Source organism: Lemur catta, chromosome 16 (assembly GCF_020740605.2).
Source record: "Lemur catta isolate mLemCat1 chromosome 16, mLemCat1.pri, whole genome shotgun sequence".
NCBI classification, from domain to species: domain Eukaryota; kingdom Metazoa; phylum Chordata; class Mammalia; order Primates; family Lemuridae; genus Lemur; species Lemur catta.
The window spans coordinates 4,208,347-4,234,663 of NC_059143.1; the positions used below are offsets into that span (position 1 = coordinate 4,208,347).

The following is a 26,317-nucleotide window of genomic DNA, read 5'->3' on the forward strand; positions in this document are numbered from 1 at the left end:
TTGAATTAATTTATTTCCTGGTTCGTTCTGCCCATCTTTCCAGTATAAACAGAATGTCTGTGTGTGTGTGTGTGTGTGTGTGTGTGTGTGTGAGAGAGAGAGAGAGTGACAGAATGATGGCAATGTGCTTGCTGCAGGGGGGGGGTGGCTCTTAAATGTGACCTCGTGTCCTGGGTAGGTTACCTCCTTCTCTCTTCATTATTTGTCTCTTTTTTTTCCTTTGATTTAGGTCACTGAGGTTAGGGAACTCCCTGAGGCTCAGAAGTAGTGTGGGAAGAACTGTGGCTGGGCAGAGACCCCATGCAAGCCCTGGGCCCCCTGCGTGCTGGTTTTCTGGGCCTAGTTATCTCACCTCTGTGGGGTAGAGCTTTCTGTGGGGTAGAGCTTAGAGGGGTTTAATTCAATGACTTCTCAAGACCTTTCCTGGTAGGACATCCTGGGAAGGGTGGGTGCAGCAGGATGACCACCTGTAGTCACCGTCTGCTGTCAACTGTGGGGTGGAGGAAAAATCTCTGCCAGCAGGAAATCCCAGAGCTGCGGACAGCAGGTCCCCCTGGGAAGTGCCACTTGTTAGTCATGGTCCCGGTGGGTTTGTTTTGTAGGTGTTTGCTAAGCCCTTCTCCGTGCACTGCTTTGCTTTTGTGCTAGGTACAGCACTAAGGGCAGCTTAGCACAACTGCCTTCATCCACTCATCCTAGTGCCTGCTGGCCCCGGCAGCATCTTGGGTGCCAAGGAGACAGGAGGACCAGCGGTCACTGTCTTTGCCTTCGTTGCTTGTGGAGAGATGGGTGTGATGCTGTCAGGACTCCCGTGTGGAGTCGCGGCTGTGGAGGGTGCTGGGAGGCCGTGTGGCAGGGTCTGGACCTAAGCTGGGGACCGTCAGGGAAGCCTCTCTGAGGAGGGTCGTGCGAGCTGAGACTGCGAGGCTGGGTGGTGACTCCCAGGCAGGAGGCATGAGAGCGGAGTATAGGAAGGACCCACAGACAAGCCTCCATTTGTTCAGCTTCTCCACCTTTTGCATTTCCAGGTGTTTGCCCCACGGGTGGCCAGCGTGGCCGTGCTGGCTGCTGGCTCGTTCCTGAACAGCAAAGCCGATGTTCTGTTGAGAACGGGGCTGTGGGCCTCTGCTGACTGGCTGGCTGGTGGAGTTTCCTCTGGGACCCAGCAACCCCCCTCCCCCCCCACCGAGCCTGTCACCTGACACTTGCTTACTGAGCGCTGTGGTTCCGGCCCATTCTGGATGGTCGGGGTCCCTCACTGAGCAGAACAAAGACCGCAGATTCTGGGACCCTGCACCTCTTTGTTTTGTATTTCTAGAAAGGGTATCTATCTATCTTGTCTATACTCAGCAGTTAGGAAGAAAACATTTCACTTTAACTTGAAAATTGCGTATGCGGAGACGCAGTGTATGTGGGAACATGCACGTGTCCATTGGTGAGATAACAATTGTGTCTCTCCTGCCTTTGCTGGGACCCCATGCAGTGTGCCCCAGCTGTCCTGGCTGGGACTGTGCCTCAGACCCCAAGAGGACCTGTTGCACGCCTTCCCCCGCCTCTCTTTTACTTCTTCAGCAAGGGGGAGAATCGGTGGGGATGATGAAACCAGTGAAAGGAAACTTGGTTGTTGGTTGTTCCTTTTATGTCTGTCCATGTTGGCCTCAGTGTTTCTCATAGCCATTTGAAATGTGGGATGTATGAGAACTTTATTTAAACATTTTTTTGACCAATACTAATTGCACATATATATGGGGTACGATGTGATGTTTTGATATATGTATGCATGGTGAAAAGATTCAACCAAACTAATTAACATATCTATCACCTCACCAATGCATCATTTTTTTGTGTGTGGTAAGAACATTTAAAATCTATTCCTGTAGCAATTTTGAAATATATAATACATTATTATTAACTGTGGTCACCATGCACTGCAGTAGATCACTAAAACTATTCTTCCAGTCTAACTGAAACCTTGTACCCTTTGATTGACATCTTCCCTTTTCCCATCTCTCTCTCCCCATTCCTTATCCTCTGGTAACCTCCTGCTACTCTCTGACATCCACCCTTTCAGATTCCACATGTAAGTGAGACCATACAGTATTTTTCTTTCTGTGCCTGGTTTATTTCACTTAGCGTAATGTTCTCCAGGTTCATCCATGATAGAATTGCCTCCTTTTTAAAGGCTATGTAGTATTCCATTGTGTATACGTACCACATTTTCTTTATCCATTCATCCATCCGTAGACACTTAGGTTGGTTCCATATCTTGGCTATTGTGAATAGTGCTGCAGTGATCGTGGGAGTGCAGATATCTCTTCAACATATCAATTTCAATTCCTTTGGATATACACTTAGAAGTAGGATTGCTAAATCACGTGGTAATTCCATTTTTAGTTTTTTGAGGAACCTACATGCTGTTTTCCATAATGGGTGTACTAATTTACATTCCTACCAACAGTGTACAAGGGTTTCCTTTTCTCCGCATCTTCTCTGACATTTCTTATCCTGTGTCTTTTTGATAATAGCCATTCTAACAGGAGTGAGGTGTTATCTCATTGTGGTTTTAATGTGCATTTCCCTCGTGATTAGATATGTTGAACATTTTTTCATATATATGTCTGTCATTCATGTCTTCTTTTGAGAAATGTCTATTCAGATCCTTTATCCATTTTTTAATTGGGTTATGTATTTTCTTGCTATTGAGTTGTTTAAGTTCCTTATGTATTTTGGGTTAGCCCCTTATCAGATGTATTTGCAAATATTTTCTCCTGATTGTCTCTTTGTTGTTTCCTTATGATAACTTTATTTTTTAAAAACCGAGGTCACATAACTTTTGCAGTGAAACAAAATGAAACAAAAACACCACAGTAAAATAACTACAACAAAATGTCACCATGGTTCAGTTTTCTCTGATTTCAGAGAAAGAGAATACATGAAGTCTAGAATATCTATGCACTGAAAACATCATAGGAAAGGGCAGAAAAAAATCAAGGTTTTGGGCCAGATGGGCTTTTGTTTTCATCCGACAGAGTGAGCTCCATTTCCCGAAGCTGTGGCTGTGGTGCACTGGATTGGTTCACTTTCGAAGGTGGTGCAGGACCTGGCGTGCTGGTACTATGTGTGTTGTCATTTTTAGGTGGAATGTTTAAAATCAGAGAAGAGAAGAAATATTCCTTACATTTTCAAGTGCTTCAAAGCCACCATTACATAAATGATTGAGCTTTTAAATTAAAACAAAATTTTACCTATTTATTAAACTTAAGGACTCCTACTGGGTTGTACCTTATTAACTGAGATTGTTACTGTGGACACACGAGGGCAATACAATTGAGTTTTTTAGTGTAATTAAAGTACTTCACTAGTTTATAAGGCACTGCTTATAATTGGTCTGTATCAGTGATGTTTTACTTCACCGCTTTCTGTTTATACTTACAGCTGCATGTGGCTGTTAACATAAGGGTTCCTTCTGGTCTGTGCTCTGTTCTCTTAAGTTCTTTTCTTTTCCTTAGTTTGATGGTGAACAAGAGGAATAAGGTTACATTTTCTACAAATTGGTTATAAATTGATTAGGATGAAGTGATAATGGGAAAAAGGTTTCTTGTCCCTGGTATTGGAGACTGATATTCAGGATTCTGTTTTAAAAGTCTGGTTCTTTGAGCTTCTAACATTCTTGTTAGCATTACTTCATATATAATACAACAGCATTAAAATAGCTGAAAGGGGTTTTGTGAAATGCTGTTATTATTATGTAATATGTGGGGCAGCGTATAGATTAAATTTGCTTTTCCTTCCCATTCTCATTAAAAGATTAACGTGGGCCTTTGCTTTGCGCTTAAGAATCACTTCTTAAAACTGCTCCCCTGGAGGCTGATCTCCCTTCCTGGGGTGCTGACCGAGGCACTGCGGACCTCACTGCTTTCTTCTGTTTTCTTTTGCAGAGACAGGGTCTGGCTCCCTCGCCAGGGCTGGGGTCCAGAGGCGGATCATACATAGCTCCAACTCCCGCCATAGCCGGGTGGGCTTGGGAAACGCGTTTCTTCCTCAGGCGTTGCTCCCTGGAGTAACTGGCGAAGGGCATTGGACATCCCCAGCGGTGGCCGCCGGGGCGTGCAGGGCGCAGGTGGCGGGCGCTCCTCGGTGCCCGCGCACCGTGCGGGTGGCCCTTCCTTTTCGGCCTCCGCGGGCCTACTGGTGTTAATGGTTCTGCTGCTCATCAGGAAAGTGATCGCTTTCTTTTCACTTTCAGAGGCGGCGCGCAGGGAGCCGGGCCCAGACCACGCAGAGCGCCGGCGGCCGGGCCTGGAGCATGCGGGCGGCGCGGCCGCGGGTGCCCGGGCCCTGAGGCCGGCGGGTCGGCGACACCTCTCGCGGCCGCGCCATGGCCTCGGCGCCCTGGCTGGACGGCTGAGCGCCAGCGGGAGCGGGCAGGTCCGCGGACGCGCCCCGAGGCCGGCCCGGCCGCGCCATGGACTCGGACCGGCTAAGATGGAAGTGACCTGAGCCCCCCGCGGTTCCTCGGACGGCGCAGCGAGTGGCGCAGGCTTGTCGGGAGCAGTATGCAGGAGGCTGGCTTCCAGGCCACGCGTGCCTTCACAGGTGAGGCCCCGGCTTCCCGCGCCCCGGTGGGAGCTGGTGACGTCCCAGCGGTGGGGAGAGGCTGTGCATCTGCAGCCGGAGGTGAAGACCGGCCAGGACCGGGGGCTCAGGCTGCCTGGCCACCGATTCTGACAAAATAACAGTGCGTTTTCCTTCTCTCTCTGAATACGAGTTTGAAAGCATAGTTGGCATTTCTGAATCTGCTTTTGTTGAATGATAGGATACGCACAATATCCTGAAGTATTTGTGGGGATCCTCCAGGTCCCTGTTCTCTAAGGAAATCTGTCCCTTGCAGAGAGTGTAAGGATGTGTTTGGCCTTTTTACAGAACAGGGAAGACTATCCCAGGGCCAGCACGAGTTGCCATGTGTGGTTTTCTTCCTCAGATGCGTTGGTGTGCACGGGTGGGGGTGCCCGTGTGAGCCCACTTGCAGGGAGCTTGCGGAGAAGCCGGGCAGCCCATGGCACCCTCGATCTGCTAGGTCACACGTTCCGCAGGGACCCACTCAGACTGGCTGGGGCCCAGAGCTGTGGCCGGAGACACAGGGGCCTTTGATTTTGGACGCTGGCTCTTTGTCTGAATCACATAACATCCCAGGAAGCCACTTAATCCTTCTGGGCCTCTGGCTCCTCGTCCACAGGCCGGGGGCGCTGTGGAGTTGAGGGACCACGCAGAATCCAGGGAAAACGTTTCTGCAGAAGAAGAGGCTTGTTTTTTGGTTTTTGTTTAAAAGGAATGATGGTAGAAGTACTCACAAGGAGTGACCACGTTCTCTGGCCCTGTGAGTCCTGAACGTGGCAGCTTTTCAGATTTTGTGGAAGGAGCAGGTCGGCTTGTTGGCTGCCTGGAGAGACAGGTCGGAGCTCAGGCTCGAATTGCAGTCAACCCTCTCTGGGACTAGCTCTCAGCCCCTGGGCAAGCCCTCGAACCCCTCCTCATTTCCCTTTGCTCCTCTGTATACGAAGAGGGTCAGGGAGCCTTTCACCCTGCGGCTCTGCGGAAGGACGTGAGCCATGGAGCAGCCGGCACCTTCGAGTCCTCGGGCTGTTTCCTGACGTGGACTCCTGCCACATGGACCCAGGTTGCCAGGGCCTGAGCCTGGCCACCTGCATCCTCACTGTGCATCTGTGGTGACCTGAGACCTCTCAGCACCTGCATCTATGACAGCACCTCCATCCCAGGGTAGTGGTAGGAAAATGAGTTCAGCGGCTGTTTAGTGTAGATTCAGAAGAGCATACACAAAGTCAAGCCCTTTAGAACCATCTTTCAACTTCCTTCTCCTCTGGCTGAAAACCCTGCCTTCTTGTCAGCCCTTGCTGTGTACACTCCAGCTGTTTGGGTCCCAGGAGCTACTTCTTTGTGGAAGGTCCTCTCCACTCGCAGCCCAAGGGTGGCTGCAGAAGCACCTGTGAAGTGGCCAGGTGTGTACTCAGCCTTCTTGTCCCCATGCCCCAGGAAGGGAGGCGAGGCATCTAGGAGGTGCACGTAAAAAAATTCTTAAAAGTAGTTCTGAAAGGACGAGGAAACAGGAAAAGAAGAGGAAGAGAGGACAGAACAAAAAGAATCTGGGGAAAGGGTGGCACAGGGTCAGAATTCAGCCCAGCCCAGCCCCCAAGTAGGCGCCTCCCCAGCGGTGTCATTGTCCCCCCCGGTGGGGGAAATGCCCCTGCAGTCATCACCTCCTCCCCTCCTGACTCCTGAGACTCCGGCTGTGCCACTCTGTCTTGGACAGTCAGCCCTCTAGAGGGACCTGGCCACAGGGTGGAGGTGGCAGGGGCACCACACGGAGGCCAGTGTTCTGGCACTGTCTCCCTGCCCGCCTGCACCTGGCGTAGCCAGTCACAGCTCGTGCCGATAGGGCCACATCATCCTCAGCACAGCGGGGCGCTCACGGCTCCTCTGCCCCAAGGGAAAGGAAGCCCAGGGCTCTGTTTGGAATAATCAGAATCCCTAGGTTGCTTTCTGCCTGGAGATTCTGGATGGGTAGGACGGTGCCACTTGAGCATATAAGCCCAAGGAGTTGGCAGCTGTCACGGAGTTCATTGCTGCAGCCTGTCGTGGGCTGGGCCCTGTGCCTGCATCACCTGCCCCCACAGCTTGTTCACGACCACTTTCTGTAGCTCCTCCCAGCTCACTTTTTTTTAAGTTTTATTTTTAATTGACAAATAATAATTGCATACATTCGTGGGGTGCTATGTTTTGATACATGTTTTGATATGTGTATACACTGTGGGATGATCGGATTAGGCCTAATTAGCATGTCCATCACCTCAAATATCGATCATTTCTTTGTGGTGAGGACATTAAACATCTCTTTGAGCTCACATTTAGTTTTCCCAGGAAAATGTTTCTTTATGATTTGGTCTCTTTAGGCTGGTAGTGACGGCCTATAATCTCAGCACTTTGGGAGGCTAAGGTGGGAGGATCACTTGTGCCCAGGAGTTTGAGACCAGCCTGGGCAGCATAACGAGACCCTATCTGTACAGAAAAAGAAAAAAATTACCCGGGTGTGGTGGTGCATGCCCATAGTCCCAGCTATTCTGGAAGCTGAGGTGGGAGGATTCCCTGAGCCCAGGAGTTGGAGGTTACAGTGAGCTATGATGATGCCACTGCACTCCAGCTGGGGTGACAGAGTGAGACCCTGTTTCAAAAAGCAAACAACAAGTTGTCCTGTACCCACTTGTATCTGCCTCCCTGAGTAACAGCCCTGCCAGCAGAGGTAGTATAACAGTGATGGCTGATGTTCTAGGAAACTCCTGTTGTGCTGGGCACCGTGTCCCTTACCTGTGTTTCCTCTCATTCTCGCAATGATGCTGAGGCCCATGTTATTATGCTAGTTTGCTCCACGTGGAGCACACGTGGTGTAGCCAGGGGTTGGCAGTGCCAGTGGCCTTTCAGATCTAGCGCTGTGTGGCCTTGGCTGGACACTGGGCTCACTGGGGAGCTTGCCCGCTGCCTGGGTCTCACCCTCAGAGACTGGGAGTTCAGTGGCCTTGGCATCCCCTAGACCTGCTCAGTCGTGACCCTCATCCTAATGAGATCCCAAGTGCTCAGTGCACATCAAGGCCTGGCACCACTGAGAGCCGGCACTGTGCAGAGTTTAGTGGGCAGGGAGAGGCCGGGTGTGGTTTGGGGGAGTCGACTCTCCAAAAAAGAGCCTGATGTGCACCATTCCTTCCGTGGGGAGGATCGAGTGAACTAATCTGCGTCTTCTAAGGAAGCCGCCACGTGTTGGGTTGTACGTATCCTAGCTAGTGTACCTGCAGGATGTTGGTCTTTAAGCTTCCCCATCTCTCCCTAGGAAGTAACCAGTGGTAACATACAGGACATGTGAGTTCTTGGCCTTCTCTTGAGGTGGTTTCCTGTAGACTGGGCTCATTGTTTTTCTTTGTCTGTTCTTCTTTGTTGGCCCACATGGTTTGTGAGAGTGACCTGAGATGTAGGATGGAAGGGCTTACGCTGTCTCCCTGCGCAAGCAGTGCGTGAAGCTGTCGTCCTAGAAGGAGGTGAGCAAGAGGTGGGTGCCCAGCCCCTTAGTTGGTTTGCTCTTCTTAAGTTTAATGATTTTAGTCTTGTCTTATTCCAGAGTAATGAGAGGTGCTCATGTCTCAGCTCCCAGAATTCAGGATTCAGTGGTTTTGCTGATGCTCTGGGCTTGTGGAAAGGACTCTTGCCTTGGATATCCTAGATGGTGGTGGCAGGGGAGGGGGGAGGTGCTAAGGCATTTTTCCTTTACTTTCAATCTTGTTTTAGGGCAAGGTGACAGTCACTATGCAGTTAAGGATACCTCTGCTAAAAGAAACTTGTTACTTTATTGTTTATGTTCCACTTCTGGGGGGTGGAGGCTCAGAATTCCTGTTGAGGAAGGGTTTGGGGCCCTGGGGGCTGCAGTGTGGCTTCCGGGAAGGGCGGGGAGACCTGCTGGGGAGCTGTGTTTGGAGCATGTGAAACTGCTGTGACGGTGCGGGAAGCTCGAGGGCCCTGCCCCCAGGCCTCGCTGGCCCTCCTGTGTGCTGATGAGGCTGCTCTTCCTGGGTGAATGTGGGCTCACCCACAGAGACACATGCTGCGCGTTTCACTTCCTAATTCTGAGTTTCTTAGGCGAACTCTTGCACACGGGAACTGATAATATGTTTTTAATTTTCTCAGCACATATAATTTAGAAATGATTTCAGTCATTTAGATACTATTTTATAACAAAAATTATTTTTTTCCTTTTATGAGTAACATCTGTTCATTGTAAGAAAATTTGGAAAGCACAGAAAAGTCAATAGAAGAAAAATAATTACTCATACCCATTCTTGCCTTAAGAAGCTTTCTGCCGGTAACATTTCAGTCTTGTTTTCCTGTGCAAATTTCTTTTTACAGAACTGTGGTCGTAATACATATTCAACATTATCCTGATCATTTCCTTTTAACATTTCATTATGAGTTTTCCTTTTAAATATGATTTTAAATTGCTGCATATTTTTTATGGACATGTACTTGAATTTAAAAATTGTGTTCCTATTGTTGGATAGTGCAGTTTTTTTTTAATTTAAAAATATTAAGGGGATACGAATGTTTCTGTTACATGGATACCTTTAATAATGCTTAAGTTGGGGCTTGTAGTGTGCCCATCAGCCAAATAGTGTTCATTGTACCCTACAGGTAAGTTTTTATCCCCCCCTCCCCAGATAGTACACTTTTTACCCTTGTAAATAATGCTTAGATACACCTTTGTGCATAAGAACTCTTGTGTATGTTTGATTATTTCCTTAGGATAAACTCCCAGAGAAAGAATTAAGTCCAAAGATATGAACTTTATTAAGGCTTCTGATTGAATTTCCAAAGTGATTGGTTGATCCTAACTTTTCAGACTGCGCTGAAACCGTTTAATCGGTTTCTTTCAGTTGCCAGTTGCCAGTTGCCTGTTGCCAATTGCTGTGTTCAGTGGTCTGTTACCCACCACTCAGGTGAGAGATGGAGGGGCCTTACCTGCGTGCAGCGCGTGTGTGTGAAGCTCTTTGCAATGCACTGCTGTAAAGGCTACCGAGTACCATGTCAACCATCCTGATATTAACATTTGGGCAAGTAAAACTCAAGTCTCCTAAGTTTACCGTTCTTGTCCTTCGGGCAGTCTTTCTGCCCGGCTGTCAGTCATTGAGGCAGTGTTGTACCTGAATGGGCTCCCAAAAGAAAACTCTGTCTCTGTCTAGAGCAAACCCCCAGTGCCTCTGGGCAGAGGGAAATGGGAATCCTTCCAGGCCGGGTCAGGCAGCCCTCCATCCCAGGTGTCCTACTAGTGATGGAGATTTCGCCTGAGGTTTATTGTACTCCCCACTGACTCGGAAAGCATTCTGCCTGGGTTATCACCACGCAAATCCTGAAGAAGTTGCTGGTTTGAAATTCTGCTTCCTCCCTGCCCCCGCTATGACCCATAGTACTGCAAAGGTTTTGCACAATTAATTTTCTTAGGCTCTTTAAATCGTTTCAGTGTTAGAAAAAAGATTTAACCTCGTATAACTAGGTGAATGAAACAAATTCCTGTAGAATTTATAGCGAGTCTTTCTTGTGAAGAGGCTAATCAGATCTAATTGTTAAATAAATTAAGGTTCTTTTGGTCATAAAGGAGGAGGGGAAGGGTTGGTTCAACAGTCTGCAGGCATCTGAAAGAGAGCCGTCTTATGGATGTTGGTGACCAGGTTTTCCTAGCCGCTGATGACCAAAAAGGAAGCATCGGTTAAGCTGAGTAGTTGGGATGCCCGCTTCCCCCGTGGGTCTGAGTTGGGGTGTGGTCCCACTGGAGGTGTACCTGGGGCTCCCCAAGTTCGGGAACAGCACTGGACGGCCCCTCCTGCCACGCAGACCTTCTGTGTGTTACTCATTACCTTCAAGGTCACACCTGTGTGCTGGCCCATGCATGACCTTGGCCCACACTTTCCAGAGCTGCCTGGAAAATGCTTGTTCTAGGAGATGTTGAGAGCTGCTTCTCATTGAAAGGAGTAGGGGTGGATTCATGGCCAAATCCTGGAAGCAGAGACTTACACTAGTTCCTTTACTGTAGAACTTCTCAGTCTTTAGTATGGGACTGGCCGTATGAAGGCCCCAAGTGAGCAGGCGGTGGGCAGTGTTTTCCAAACCACGAGACCCTGAAGACTTTTTTGGAAGACCAGCACAGAGGGACAGCTCCCCACAGCCGGAGTGCTGGAGAAGGTGCGTCTGGGCGCCGCTTCCTCCCGTCTGCAGCTTCCACGTGCCCGTCTGGCCTGCGCCAGTGCAGCCATGGTCCCCAGTGGGGCTGCTTTTGTTAAAAATATTTATGGAGCTCTTTCTCGCCAGGTGTATGTAAAGTGCTGTAGATGAAAAGAATGTCATGAAACTCTTTTTCGGCTTCTGTTCTGTCCCCTCTGTAGTTGTGTGTGTGTGTATATATATATATATATATATATATATATATATATGTATTTGTGTGTATATATATGTTTTTGAGACAGGGTCTTGCTCTGTCACCCAGGCTAGAGTGCAGTGGTCTCATCATAGCTCACTGCAAGCTCAGACTACTGGGCTCCAGCCATCCTCCTGCCTCAGCCTCCTGAGTAACTGGGATTACAGGCATGTGCCACCGTGCCCAGCTAACTTTTGTATTTTTTTGTAGAGACAGGCTCTCACCATGTTGCCCAGCAAGCTGGCCTCAAGTCCTGGCCTCAAGGGATCCTCCCACCTCGGCTTCCCGAAGTGCTGGGATTACAAGTGTAAGCCACCACTGCCAATGTTTTTTAAAGTACAGCTTTAATTGTAAGTTTCCCCAGAACCTTCCTTGACTTTGTCTTGCTTCCAAGAGAGAGTGCAGCCTGAAGTTCAAGGGCCCCAGGGTTGTCTTCTTTCATTCCCTTGTCACCAGTGTTCCAGGCAAAGGGACCAGTTGCCCATCCCCAGATAGTTCTGCATGTTTTAATCTCGAGGCTGTTGCTAATGGTTTTTCGTCTCTCATGGAGTCTCTGTTTCTGCCATCCTCTTCTCTGCCTTCAGGATCTATCTCGGGTCCCTGAACTCTTTTGTGACGAGCATGGGAGACACCTAGACGGTCTTCTGCCAGCAATTTAGAAGATGTAGAAATGATTAATAGTGCCTTTTTGTAAAATCTTGAATGTTCTTGCTTGAGGGATGTTAGCTTTACTAAGAGAGTCATTAGAAAATACAGTTGCGGTGGTGTGTGTGTTTGATTTTACACTGTGCTGTTTAGCCTCGCATCTGGTCCTCAGTTATAAGCCTGATCTTAATTAATAACGTTTTTGTGTGTGTTAAGATGTAGTTTACATCGCTATTCCAATAAGCCCCAGACTCAGATCCATTTTCTTCCCTGTGAACCATTCCATGTCGTCTCCAGGGTTTTCCTGGGAAACGTGCCGCCTGTGCCACGTGGTCTTCTTTCTTGAGGCCTTGCAGCACCTCGTGTCTGAGGAGTGCACATGCCCACTTTAAATAAGGATGAGAAATAATTGTTGCCTGAAATTATATTTATTTTAAGGTCACTTGTGTATGTACAACATAAAGATACTTACAAACATCTTGTTTTTATAGCTCTTAATTAGCTAAAACTTTAAAAGAAATTGAATGTAAGATTATAAAGTCAGAAACATTCCAATTAATATTTAGTCTGACAGATAAGTCTGTTTTGCTGAAACCTTCCATTTCCCAGGTGTTTTTTTATGACAGGGAGAGGTGACGTGGTGACGGGTGCCCGCTGCAGGGTGTCAGGGTGCACGGCAGTGTGGACGGGTTGAACGTGGGCTTCCCCATGAGCTAAGTGTCAGCGTTGGTCCGAGACGACTCTCTGTCACTGAACATCCAGGATCAACACGACCTGCTCGTCTCATCAGGTTCTTTGAAAATGTGGCTTCTGTCCTTGCAGTTCTGAAACTGGGGTGTTGCGATTACCCCCGAAACAGAGCCGTTTAGCTCTGGGGAAATCGGACTTGTGCAGAAAGGCAGCCACTTCAACATGTGGCCTTTGTACTTTCTTTCTTGGGTCCTAGACCCTTGCTGCGTTAGTGTGCGGATGTTTCTGGAATCTTTCACAGCCATTGCCTTGTGCCCCCGTCACAGGGCAAGCCCAGGCTGGGGGGGCCTGGCTGTCCCCCTGTTCCTGCTCCGGGACACTGACGAGCCAGTTGGCCTCTCTGAGGCACACTCGCCACCACACTGGGATGGAGACAATGACCACTCACTAGGGTTGGTGAGAGGACTAAGTGAAATAACGTTCATAAGGGGCCGTCTTCACAAAGTTTACTACTGTAGGGGCCAAGGCTCTGGCCCCCAAAAGGTTTGCTGAAAAATCACTGACATTAAGTAGATTGATTAATAGGGAAAAAGACATACAAATTTATTTAACATGTATACACGGGGGCCTTCAGAATGAAGACCCAGAGATATGGGGGAGATTGTCCATTGTTATGCTTGGGTTCAACAGAGTGTGGGCAGCTGTGTAGAATATGACTGGACAAAAAGGGTGTGATCTGATGCTAACAGACAGACGGAGTGGGGAGACCCAGCAAGGCCTGTCTGTCTGGATTCTTCTTGGGCTCTCTGAGCAGCATCCTTCCTCTGGGTGTGGGCAGGACCCTCCCTGGAACGGGGGTCGTATGCCCTAAATCAGACAATACAGGTCAGATAATTTCGTTATGGCCAGATTTTACACAGAATAATTTTAGGTTTCATGGCTGGCTTGGGGGAAAAGAGGTTCTGGCTTTTATAACCCGCCCTGGGGAAGAGGGATTCTGGTTTCTGTGGCCAGCCTCAGACGAGAGTGGGCCTGAGAGGCAGGAGGGTGGGAGAAGTTCAGAGAGGAATATTTGCTTCTAAGGCTGCTTCTGAGGCTTTCATTCTGGGGTGCTGTTTTCTGAGCCCCAACGCTACACAGAAAGGCCTCAGAGAAGCCAGGGGTTTATTTAGCGGTTATATAATAGGTGCTCGTGCCACACCCGTGTCCCAGGTGCCCAGAGTCTGAGTGTCGCTGTGATCTGCCCTGCTAGCGGCTGCGGCTCAGGCGGCATCGCTTGCTGACTCGGCCACCTGGGTTGAAGACTTTCCGCCCAACCCCAGCACTCTGCTCGCGGGACTCTCCGGCACGTGGCTTCCGCTCTCGGTCGTTATATCCCGCCAGGTAGGGTTTCCGTCTTACCTGCATCCCCCACCTGCTGGTGCTCAGGAGGTGGTCTCTCTGCAGCGCCCCGTGCAGTGAAGGGTCATCAGACTTGGCTCAGGGGTGAGTCACAGATCTCTGTTTGCTAATTTCAAGACACCTTGTTTTAATGGGAAAACCCAGAAATGAGGTGTAAAAATAAACAAGTTTAACATCTGGGTGGTGGTTTATGGTTCCATTTAAAAATTTTAACCAACAGCAGTGAAAATGGCAATGTGGACATTTTTTCCTCCTTTAACTTTGGCATTTGTAGACTACTTCAGGTGGTGTAAGGAAGACGTCACTTGGTCCAACATTTGTTAGGGATAATAACAACAACAGTAGAAGAGCAGAAAATAATAAGGATGTTGTAGCACCAAAGCCGGACATTCAGCTCTGGGCTGCGTTAGGCAGCGTAGCTGGCCCTTGGCGTCCATGAGGATTGGTTCCAGGAGCCCCTGGATACCAAAATCCGGTTACGCAAGTCCCTCCTGTAAAATGGTGTGGTATTTGCTTAGAACCCGTGCACATCCTCCTGTATATGTTAAACCATCTCTAGATTACTTAAAATACCCAATGCAATGTAAATGGTCGTTACACTGTAGTATTTTTTAATTTGTATTATTTTTAATTGCTGTATTGTTATTTTTGTTGGTTTTTTAAAAGAAATTTTTGATCTGAGATTGGTTGAATCTGCCCAGGGGAACCCGCGGCTTTGGAGCGCTCAGCGGACAGCTGTACGGACTGTCCAGAGAAGCCACATTCGGTAGGGCTTGGGGTCCGTGCTGTGTCTCAGAGAATGCCTTTGAAGAGGCCATATTCCAGTTGCCAGGGAGATGGGGTGTGCTCACCTTCACGTGGGCAGTGCTGTCCCCTCAGGCTTGAGTCGGGTCTGACCTCTTAAGAAGATCCACCAAGAGCAGTGCTTCAGAACCCGCTGTTTCTTGTCGCCTTGTCTGTGTGGCCCTCGGTGGTAGGACTGACCCATGCTCTGGGACCCATGGGAAAGCCGCAGGACCCAGCAGGCCTGACGCAGGGTGATGCCCGTGGCCCTGCCAGGGCTCAGAGCTCCTTGCCAGCAGAAATGGGATGGGACACCAGGCTGGTCTATCATCTATATTTATTTTTTCCTTTATCATAAAATTTCAGAAAATTCCAGGTGTCTTCCTTGCCCTTTGGAATTACGCTAGCATTGATTTCTGCATGTGCTATTTCACAGAGCCGACATCAGGACTGAAGATCGTCTGCCGTGGCAGGTGCCTTCACACCTGTGGTCTCGTGAGATGCGCAGGCTGGCCTGGGAGGCGTGGGCGCAGGCCAGGGACCAGCCGGGGCCGAGGCGCCAGAGTGGGTGAAGCACTGAAGCCCTGTGCTGAGTGTCGGGGGAACAGAGAGAAACGGGCCATGGGGACGCATGGAGAGAGAGACGGGAGGCCGAAGCTCCAAACTGAATGGGAATATTAAGCATTTGTCTGATAATATTGTGTTCTAAGTTGGAAAATATTTAGGTTGGTGCAAAGGTAATTGCGGTTTCAGACCATGAATTTTAAATCATCATAATTAGGCTCAAACACATCTTTATTAATCAAAATAGGAATCATTACAATCAACACATTGTTGCCAATGAGAAATACGTTTGTTTATTCCTGTGGCTCTGGGACTCCACGAACTCTTGGAAAGCATTTTCCGCATCCTGCTGTTTGTGGAAGCATTTTCCCTGCAAAAAGTTGTTGACATGCTTGAAGAAGTGGCAGTCGGTTGGCGAGAGGTCAGGTGAATATGGCAGATGAGGCAAAACTTCGTAGCCCAATTCCTTCAACTTTTGAAGCCTTGGTTGTGCAAAGCGTGATCAGGCGAAGTGTGGTCGGGCGTTGTCATGGAGAAGAATTGGGCACTGTCTGTTGACCAATGCCGGCTGCAGGCATTGCAGTTTTCAGTGCATCTCGTCGATTTGCTGAGCAAACTTCTCAGATGTGATGGTTTCATCAGGATTCAGAAAGCTGCAGTGGATCAGACCGGCAGCAGACCACCAAACAGTGACCTTGACCTTTGTTGGTGCAAGTTTGGCTTTGAGAAGTGCTTTGAAACTTATTGGTCAATCACTGAGCTGGTTGTTGCTGGTTGTCATATAAAATCCACTTTTTGTTGCACGTCACAATCCAATCAAGAAATAGTTTGTGGTTGTTGCGTACAATAAGAGAAGATGACACTTCAAAATGACAATTTTTTTTGATTTTTGGTCAGCTCACAAGGCACCCACTTATTGAGCTTTTTCACCTTTCCAATTTGCTTCAAATGCCGAACGACCATAGAATGGGCGACTTTTAGTTCTTCAGCAACTTCTCCTGTAGCTGTAAGAGGATCAGCTGCGATGATTGCTCTTAACTGGTCTTTGTTAACCTCCGATGGCCGCTGCGCTCCTCATCTTCAAGGCTCTTGTCTCTTTTGCAAAACTTCTTGAACCACCACTGCACTGTACGTTCATTAGCAGTTCCTGGCCAAATGTGCTGTTGATGTTGCCAATTGTCCCTGCTGCTTTACGAACCATTTTGAACTTGAATAAGAAAATCACTTGAATTTGCTTTTTGTCTACCATCATTTCCATAGTCTAAAATAAACATAAAATAAATAGCAAGTAACAAGTCACTAGCAAAAAAACATAAAACAAGAAATGTGCATTAAAATGATGTATAACATAACCACATTTATTTAGGAATATATTCCAGGATCAAATGGAAAATTTCAGCAATGCTAAAAACCACAATTACTTTTGCACCAACCTAATACAGATTAGGCATCTACCTCTTAGCATGACCCTGGTAGTTTTTATGTCATTCTGCTTTTAGAATGCTTGGGAATAAAAGCAAAAATGCACTGCCACGGTGAGGGGCAGCACACAGCGTGTGTGCCTGGTGCTGCGGAGCTGCACACCCACAAATGGTTAACATGTTGCGTAAAAAATGGTTTTGGAAAGAAGAAAAACAAACCAGTACTGTTGAGCTTATCAGAAGAGGTCAGGTGTGAGGGTGGGTCTTCATGGGAAGAAGATGGCGCAGAAAGAGGGGTAGGAAGGTGGGTGATGGTGCAAGTGGTGAGGGTCTCATTTTGGCCTGAGGGTGGGTTTAGAAGGAGGTGAGTGCCCCCCCCAACAACTTGAAGCCCCCCACCAGCGCTGGAGAGCTGGTGCTCCTTCCATGCTGGTTTGGTGCTCACCGGGAGGACAGGCAGCCTGCTGGGGGCTCCCCGGGGGGCTGCTGAGGGGCTGCTGGCCTGGACACATGGGTCCCGCTCAGCAAGGCCAGGCCCTGCCGGGGCCCAGCACACCCTCCCCAGAGGGCAGTTTGAAGTCGTGTGCTGCTGTCTGGGCCTCACGCCCCTGCAGAGCATGGCCGCAGTGCTGCTCCCACCCTCACCCGGGTGCTCACACAGACGGGTGTGGCGAGTGTGTCTCCCCAGCTCTTGACTTTTGTGAAGATGTTTGTGGCCAGCCCTGCGTGGGTGCTCGGTGTAGCTGGCACGGGTGGGCCCAGTGTGTGTAGCCCATCCTGGCCGGCTGCCTCCCCTGCGTGCCCCACAGTCTAGTTCCCCTGGGCAGAGGGTGGCAGTGAAATTGAGGCCAGGAAATCCTGGAAGGCCACTTTCCCTGGGAGGTGCAGGGAGTGGGGCTGGACCTCACAGTTTCTTGGGGCCTCCTTTTGTCACTGTGGGCTCTGTTGTGACTTGGCTGACTACGCCCAGAGCTCGCTGGCATAAAAGAGGGGAGGCCATCACTGTGCCTTTCTGAAATGGGACCGTCGACTCTGTGCAGGAGCTCAAGGATTTAAGTTTGTTCCTTTATCTTGGAGCATGATGCAGCTTTGGGGGATTCCTAGTTGCTCCGTGTGGCAGCAGCCAGGATGGTTTTCACCGAGCAACAGCTGAAGCCAGGGAGTTCTCTCCAGAGATGCACATGGTTGAGCGGGAGGAGGCTCAGGTGGGCCGACGTGCATGTGGAGGGCACAGCCCCTGGAGGAGAGGAGCCCTTCAGGAGGGGGTGCTGGGAATGGGTGCGGGGAAGCAGACATGGGCAGTGGGGACAGCTTTTGATAAAGAAGTTTGCAGTGGGGAGAAAAGGCTGCAGCGGGACTTGGGTGAGGAGGGGCAGGGAGCAGCTGCCAGGGAAGATGTGTTAGATTCAGATAGATCAGTGGGGAAACAGCCCCCGTCCCGGTAAGATGCCAGGGCAGGCTACTGCCCTCTGCACAGAGGATGTGGGTGACATGAAGCCAGTGCAGGGGTCCTGATGCCCAGGCAAGGATGCTGGGGCCAGGTAGGGTCCTGTTCCCTTCCTCCTGGAGCAGAAGGGGGCCTGAAATGAAATGAAGCCCTGCCTGGGCCCCAGGGAGGGGAGCAGGGGGTGTGGATGGAGAACAGATTTGGGAGTATGTGGAGACTCCGGAAGTTTACCACTGGGGACTAGGTCTGGGGTCTCTTAGCAGACAGGCGGTCAGGGCTGGGACGGGGAAGGGAACTCAGCGTGGGGTCCCCGTGTGCTCTGCCAGCCGGGCCATCTTTGGTCAGACTCTGAAGCTAGCAGCAGAGAGCACCGCTGCATCCAAGTTCATGTGCACACCTTGGTTCCTGGGTCCCTTTCTGACACCCTACCCCTACTAGCTACCTCCTTGGGGGGTGATTGAAGTCCTCTTAGCAAAAGTCTGACTTTACCTAGTCTTATGCCATGGGGACTCCTAATCTCCACTCCTAGTTTGGAACAGCTAAGGAGAGCCTGGTGTGTCGGCCGTGGCCTGGTATGCTGCGGCGGTAGATCTGCCCGTTCTCAGGGCCTGGGCGGTGCCAGATCCACGTGGGGCCAGGTCTGGAGGGGCGGAGCTTTGTGCTTGCTTTGTGTTCCTTGTCTGCCTGCAAGATTGGTCCTTCCATCCTCACAAGACTGTGAGGTCAGGCCATCGATGATGTCACTGTGTGCTTATGCCCACTGATGGGCCGGGGGATGGATTTTTCTAAGGGGTCTTCCTCTTATCAGGAACTTCACTTCCCCTGTGGAATAAAGAGCTCTTTCACCACCTGGAGCCATCATGCACATCCCACTCATGGCCCCTTTCCAAGAGCCATCTAAAACTTTGATGTCCAGGTCAGTGGTGTTCTAAGAAGGGACCATCTCTTAAGATGCTGTGTGGAGAGAAAGCACAGTGACATGCCTGGGCTCAGCTCCTGGCTGTGTGCCATGCGGTGAGCAGCACACCCTCTCTGTGCCTCACTCCTCATGTGCAACACAGGGATGGTGCCAACAGGATGCACTCTCAAGGAGATTGGGGGAGTGAACAGGCTTGTGTAGATAAAGCTCTTAGAGCCACGCTTGGACTCACGGTGAACACGCAGTAGGTAGTTGTTATTTCAGGAGCGCCACTGCTACTCAAAGCACGGCTTTATGGCAGCAGGCAGTTTGCCATTGACTCACCTATTGACAAGACTTGGCCCCCAGGTGAGTATTTGCTGCCCCTGAAAACCTCGGCCCGCTCTCCGCAGATCCACATGTGGTGCCACGTTTGCCGGTGGGATCTGAGGGCATTTCCAGGAGAATTGCTCCTGAGGGGAGATGACAGCGTTATTGGAATTCATGGTGTGAACTCATGTGAACACTTGCTTTCCTAGTTCACCTGTTAGACAACAAAACAAGCCTCTGATTCTTGTATGCTCCTTGCCAGTTGAACTCGTCCCCACGAGGGACTGTTCTGAATGCATTAGATGAGGAGTGATTCTCCCCCACAGTGAGACTCTTTATTACGTATTTGTCATTTAGATAACATTTTTGCTACATTTTATAACAAAGTAGAAATAGGATTTAAACACAGTTGCCAAGCAGTTCAGATTCTGTATCTTGTCTGTTACTCTTCCCCTGCTGTCTTGCTTTATGCAAAGAACATTCCTGGGTGTGGAGAGCCCATCAGCGCAGGTCTCTCGCTGACTTAGATTGAATTTTACTCCAGGCCCTGGGCTGGGTTCTGGGGAATCACGTACAAAACAGGAAAACATTTCATTTAATAAGATGCTACTTAGTTTACTTGGGCAGCATGTCCATGTCATGTGTGTTTGTACGATTAAGCTATTCTTTAGTGTGGGGAGAAAAGGGAGAGAGGGAAACAAGCAAGATGGAGTGATTTTATTTCTGCACGTAAAAAAGTACCGTGGGTGTCGTGTGCACCTCCCTGGTCCCTTTAAGATCCCGGAGGCCTGAAGGGATGGATGTTTCTGGCAGGAAGTTGGGGGTGGGTCGGAGTCCGGGGTGAGGGAAGGCCCACGCCCGTGGAGCTGGGCCCGCGTGCCGGCACCGGTGGGCCCAGTGTGTGCAGCCCATCTGCAGCGAGCAGGCAGCTCTGGGAAGTGTGGTCACGGCAAGAGACGCTCCGAGGTGGTGACAAGAGCATTTGTGATTGAAGCCGGAGGTCGGAGGGAACCTGGGTAGTAGCAAGCCGCACTGTGTCCACACGTGTGCGTGAGTCCGGTCAGGAGTGAGAGCCTGTGTGGGGGGCAGATCTTCCTTCTCTTACGTGTTCTCTGGACACGCTCTGACCCGAAGGAAGCCTTGCCCTTGGCGTGGGGATCATGGGAGAGTGGACAGGGCACATTTTTCTTGGGCACGTACTATACGCCAGGCGTTGTAGGAGGTGCTGGGGATGCAGGGGTGAGCAAGACAGAGACAGACCCTGAGCTGGTGGGCGGCAGTGTGGTCGGGGAGACAGCAGTCGGGGCTTGCAGAAAACCAAGCTGGGAAGAGCTGAGAGAGCAGCGGGTGTGGCTGTTGCCGACAGGACAGTCGGGCATGGGCTCTGGAAGGTCCAGGGAGGGGGAGGGCCGCCCACGGAGGGCCCGGCTCAGGCAGAGCTGGTGCCTGAGGCACAGCACCACGGCCCCCCGGTGGTCGTGTGCCCGGGAATGGGTGGGCAGGGGAGCAGTCACTGAGATTCTGTTTTCTCCAAAGGGAGGGAGAATCTGGGCAAGTCTTTGTAAATTTAGCTATTACCATTTGCTATATATTTAACATGTTTAAATTGTCTTTTAAAAAGTCATTGCTTTTTAAAAAATTGCCCATTTCTCCAACACTGAGTCTGCTAGAAGGGCTTATATATCCGATGTCACTTCAATTTCTGTGTTTCCTGCCACTCTGTAAGCCCACTGCTCACACTTGTTGGTGCAGGTGTGAGAGGAACAGCCGAGGGGCTGAGCGGACCCCGCTGCTAGTCATGGAGGCCCAGGAAGTCAGTGGCCTGGCGGGGGCGGCGGGCGAGCCACGTGCTCCTTGGGCCTGGGTGAGCCTGCGGCTCTTGACAGCAGATCCCAGGGATGGGGAAGAAGTGATGGTGTTTTGCTCAGTCTTTGGCCCCCAGACGCAGGCCACAGTCGTTGGGGCCAGACGTGGGGATAGCGGGCTCTGCTCCCGCCTGGTTCTCTCCTTCTGAGCTCTCCAACCTCAGCCGACACCAGGCTCTTTCTCAGTGTGCACTGCTTTGAAATGCATGTTCGTCCCCTCTGGCAGGCACGAACACCACCAGGGCCCCTCGGACGTTGAGCTCACACTCCCTTAGGGTGCGGGCCCCCTGCACAAGTGCGGTCTCCGAGGTGGCTCCTCCCTGCCTGCAACAACTGCAGAGTGACATGCCCATGAGAGTCAGCAGTGGCACTTTGCCAGATCGGTTTTTAATCCTGCCATACTTTGTCTCTTCTCACTTCAAATGAGAACATCTGATGCACTTTTCGTGATATTTTCAGCATTAAATACCGCCTTTTAAAAAGATAGGAACCAAAAACATGCTTTCCCTTCTTTTCTCTCTCTCTTGAGGATTTCAGCCCTTGGTTCCTTTTTGCTTGAACCCTCATGAGTTTCCGTGTTTCTGTGGAGACGTCAGGGACAGCCTGTTACCCTTTCTGCAAAGCCAAGGCTGCTGCTACTGTGACCTGACTTCATGCTTTTATTATGAACATTCCGTGTTCAGAAACTTATTCCTTAGCATTAATAGTTGCCCAATAGCTAAATCTTGAATTACAGATTTTTTTTCTCCAATAACTTAGACAATTTTTATAATCTAGATATGTTACCAAAACATGTTTTCGGCACTGCAGTGATTTTTAATTAAAAAGAGATTTATGTGCAAATCAAAACCACAATGAGATATCACTTATCTCCAGTGAGAATAGCCTTTATCTAAAAAAAGTTCCAAAACAATAAATGTTGGTGTGGATGCAGAGAGACAGGAACACTCATACACTGCTGGTGGGACTTCAAACTAGTACAACCTCTATGGAAAGCAATATGGAAATACCTTAAACAGTTACAAGTAGATCTACCATTTGATCCAGCAATCCCATTATTGGGCATCTACCCAAAAGAACAAAAGACATTCTATAAAAAAGACATCTGTACTCGAATGTTTATAGCAGCACAATTCACAATGGCAAAGATGTGGAAATAACCCTAGTGCCCATCAATATATGAGTGGATTAATAAAATGTCATATATGGATACCATGGAGGACTACTCAGCTATAAGAAACAGTGGTGATCTAGCACCTGTTGTATTTTCCTGGGTAGAGCTGGAACCCATTCTACTAAGTGAAGTATTCCAAGAATGGAAAAATAAGCACCACATGTACTCACCATCAAATTGGTCTCACTGATCAACACCTAAGTGCACATATAGGAATAACATTTATCGGGCATCGGGCAGTTGGGAGGGAGGAGGAGGGGATGGGTGTATACACATATAATGAGTGCGATGCGCACCATCTGGGGGATGGACATGCTTGAAGCTCTGACTGGGTGGTGGGGGCAAGGGCAATATACCTCAGCCTGGCTCTGTGCTTTTACACACTGCTTGAGACCTTAGGCATCTTTGGAAACCTTCCCGAATTGGCACAGCTGCTGCCCCGAGCGCTGCTTCTGGGCCAGCGCTGTGCCCAGCCCAGCCTGAGCGGGCGGACACGGCCCACCTGCATGGACCTCAGGTCCACACGCAATTTACAGGAAGGAGAAATGCCTCATTTTCATGTGAACTGCTGCTAAGCAAGATTTTCCCCAAAACAAATGTACTTTTGTTGTTATTTTAAGTGTATGTTAAGATTCTTAAAAAGTAATTATACAGATTCAGGACCTATCATATCCAGTCGTCTGTGATGTTTCAGAAATACATGCAAAGATCTGAAATCACAAATCTCTGTAGGTTGTATTAGTAATGAAAGAAAAGTGCGGTGTGAGCGAAGCCCAGTGAAGAGATAACGATACAAACATCAGTGTGCCTGAGTGGCCCTCGGGGACCCTGTGCGTTCCCTGATGCTCCTGGGAAAGGTCATGGGCGGCCTAACCAAGGCTTCAAATTGTTTTTTTTGATGAGCAGGTGGTAATAACAATGAACAAATACAATGTTATTAGCTACCATTTAATTATTTGTGCACTGGGGGTCAGGCCCTGCACTAAGCACTTCATATATAGTATCTTGTTTAATCTTCACAACAACTCTAAGAAGTAGATATTAAACCCATTTTATACAGAAAAACTGAGGCTTAAAGAGACAATGCAATGTAGCTTGTCAGTGGCAGAGTTGGAATTTATACCCAGGTTACCTGACGCTATACCTACTGTGTGTGATCTTCTTAAAATGGCCGTGTTCACAATGCAGGATGTAAGCTGGAAGCTCGTGGCCACCCCTTTACATGCAGGACTGCTGCAGTATTTGGTCTCAGCCGCAGTCTTTTTTCTATCTCATGTGTCAGTGCCATGGGCATGAATGTCATTCTGAATGAGAATTTTGCTGTATGGATATACGAGCATCTTCACCCTTCAAAACCTTTCTCCATGGATGGGTCCCTGCACACACCGCGCCTGCCTGTGTGGACCTGGGGCGTGGGAGTGAGTGCCAGGGCCTCCCGGACCCGCTCCTGTTGGCACCTCACTCTCTGCCCTCTGGTGTGGGTGGTTGAGCTCGTTGTGGGAGACACTTCCTTCATCAGTAGAGATTTCGTGGTGATTCTTACTGTGCAACTTTTAAAACACCGCTTTTACTTTTCTTTATGGCGAGAAGATCTCCTCTGGTTTTTAGCATATTTCATTCTGTGGTCTGACAGAGCCGGGCATCCGTGCATCCGTGTGATGTGCCCGGACCTCCACACCCGCCATCCTGGACTCTCACTCACCAGCCCTCTTGGCTGGTGACACCTGGCAAATTTCCAACCCCAAGTGACCCTGACACCTTCTAGTTGGCAAACAGTCCTGCGTCTCAATTGGGAAAGTGGTGCTGAGGTGCCAAGGGCTGGTTTTTGCAGGTTGCTTGGCTTCCTGGAAAGGACAGTGACCTGTAAACAGAGAAGCTGGGGACCTGTGTGTATCGGGAAGGGATGTGAGCGATGCCACCTGGGCATTTTCTCTGTCCAGAGGAGATGGAGTGTCTGGCACCCAGCAGAGCCACGGGAGATGGCACATCAAGGAAGACGCCTGTCGTCTGGGCCCATTGGTGGCATGGAGCGCGTGGTGACTTTTCTTGCGGCGGAAGATGTTTCCCTGCCATGCTAAGCCTGCTTGCTGCGGAATTCTCAAATGTTTGATTGTTCTGCTGCCTCTGAGCGGGGAGGCTGGAGCAGGTGGGCAGGCCCCTGGGACCTTCCCCAGAGCACCAAGCCGCACGGTGCTGGGCGGGGCCGACTCGTCTGGCTGTGTCTTGCTCTCACCTACCCGTGGGACTGCACCCAGTGGTCCCTGGTGCACCAGCTGAGAGGATTGGGGGCAGGGGCTAGGGAGAAGGCCCAGGGGCCTCCACGCACTTCCAGGATGGAGCACACATCCTCCGGGAGCCTCCTGTCCCCAAGTAGAAGTACGGCTGTCAGGGCTTCAGGATTGGGCGGTGTGGTGAGTGGAGGAGATTTGAGCCCATGACCTGTGGACAGCAGACACTGATTCAGCAATAAAACAAAGTGACTGTTTATAAATGGCAGTTTAAGTCCAGGACTGTTGGCCTCTGCCCTTTCACATGTCCCCGTAAATTTAACACGGCCTGACATGCTGCAGAACAGAATAACGAACAGGCAGGCCGTTGGGCTCAAGCTTTTCTGATGGCTTGCAGAGTGTCTTGGGTGACCTGAGGGTACACTGAAGGGAGGAGGGCCTGGGCCCCTGCTCTCCCCCCTGCTGTGAATGCAGGTTACCGTGTGTTGCTGCTGGCTAAGTTGGGTGCTTCCCAGAGCTGCTCCAATTTCATTGATTATCAGAGACATACAAATAATCTAGCTTATAGGAAAATGTGATTTCCCTCATCACAGCAATGGATTGGTTTAGGGCAATGCGGTTATCTCGACTAAGTTTTACCCAGTGTCACAGAGCACTGCAGCCTGACGCATTGCCCCTCAGGTCACTTGCACATATTAATTGACTTTTCTAATTTGTACCAAGGCTGCCTGAGGGTACGAACACCGGGTGGGAGCTGTGCCAGTGCAGCCTGTTCAAGGTGTTGAGCCCTTTGGTGGAGAGGGCCATCCAGAGCTGCCCCGAGAACCGCTGCCCAGCCGGTCCATGGGAACGCCCGGCCAGCTGTCCAGGAAGGGTGGCTGTGTGTCGACAGGGCAGTGGCCTGCCTGTCCGCCTTGGGGGTCTTTCCTTCCCACCCTTGCCATCATTTCTCATGGTATATTTGTGTTTGTTTACTAGTGTCCCTCCCCACACGTGCCTGAGGGCAGGCGCCCGGCCCACTGTGCCAATTGCTCCAAGAACTTCGGCACTCTCCATGGCGTAGGGCCTCGGTGAATGCTGCTTCAGTAGGTGGGTGGACGGGGTCAGTTTGGCAGTGCGGATGAAAATACACTTCACATTGCAAGGGATGCTGGGAAGGCATGTTTCATAACATGGGACTTTAAGAACCATAATCAGTCAATTTGAGGCATAACCCTCCATTTCCTCCTCTTCAGAACTGGGATGTGACTTTCAACTGAGCGGGTCTCATGGTCACAATTGTGTGTTTTCTTTTTCTTTTTTGTTGGCACATAAGATAGCATCTTCTGCAGTGTCACCGTAGACTCAGTGACGCGTGGCATTCTAGGAGACGTGGTAAGCGTGCGTGGGACGCGAGCCCGCAGGACGCAGCAAGCAGCGCGAGGTGCAGACTCCCGGCAGCTCTTCCTTCTGGCCTCTTCTTCCTTTACCTCTCAACCCCCTTTTTTTCTTTTTCTTTTCTTTTTCTTTCTCCTCTTTTTCTTCCTTTTTTTGCTTTTAAAAAGTTTGTCGAGGTTCTGTAAATTCTGTACTGTGACTATGGATTACTTTTTTTAAGCAGTGGAAATACGCTTAAAATCACTCTACTGAGAGTGGCTATTACGTCCGGCTCCGTGTGCATTGAGCGAAGCTCTCCAAGAGCATCTTACTGAGAGTGCAGCGGAGCTATAGGCCCACACCTGAACCCCCAAACAGGGTTGTCCGTGGTGAGCTGCATTCTGCCTGTTTTCCGCTTTACCTTTGTTTCATGAAATAATCACACCGGTTTTGTTCACTGGGGATGTAACTGGGCCGCCTTCCTGATCCAGA

General features: G+C 49.8%; 1 protein-coding gene and 1 long non-coding RNA gene across 3 annotated transcripts in view; both read left to right on the forward strand.

Moving 5' to 3' along the window:
* LOC123621846 overlaps positions 1–4,280 on the forward strand; it is a 152,472-nt gene extending 148,192 nt beyond the window's left edge. The window contains exon 3 of the long non-coding RNA XR_006729282.1: positions 4,247–4,280. This is a non-coding gene — a long non-coding RNA (uncharacterized LOC123621846). The remainder of the gene's footprint in view (positions 1–4,246) is intronic.
* A 121-nt stretch (positions 4,281–4,401) lies between these two features.
* Positions 4,402–26,317, forward strand: part of LDLRAD4 (low density lipoprotein receptor class A domain containing 4) — a 238,289-nt gene continuing 216,373 nt past the window's right edge. Inside the window, exon 1 of one of the 2 annotated variants that reach the window (XM_045527820.1) lies at positions 4,402–4,596. In XM_045527820.1, the coding sequence (XP_045383776.1) occupies positions 4,557–4,596 (40 nt within the window). In that variant the 5' untranslated portion in view covers positions 4,402–4,556. The remainder of the gene's footprint in view (positions 4,597–26,317) is intronic. The other variant, XM_045527819.1, reaches the window with a different exon arrangement.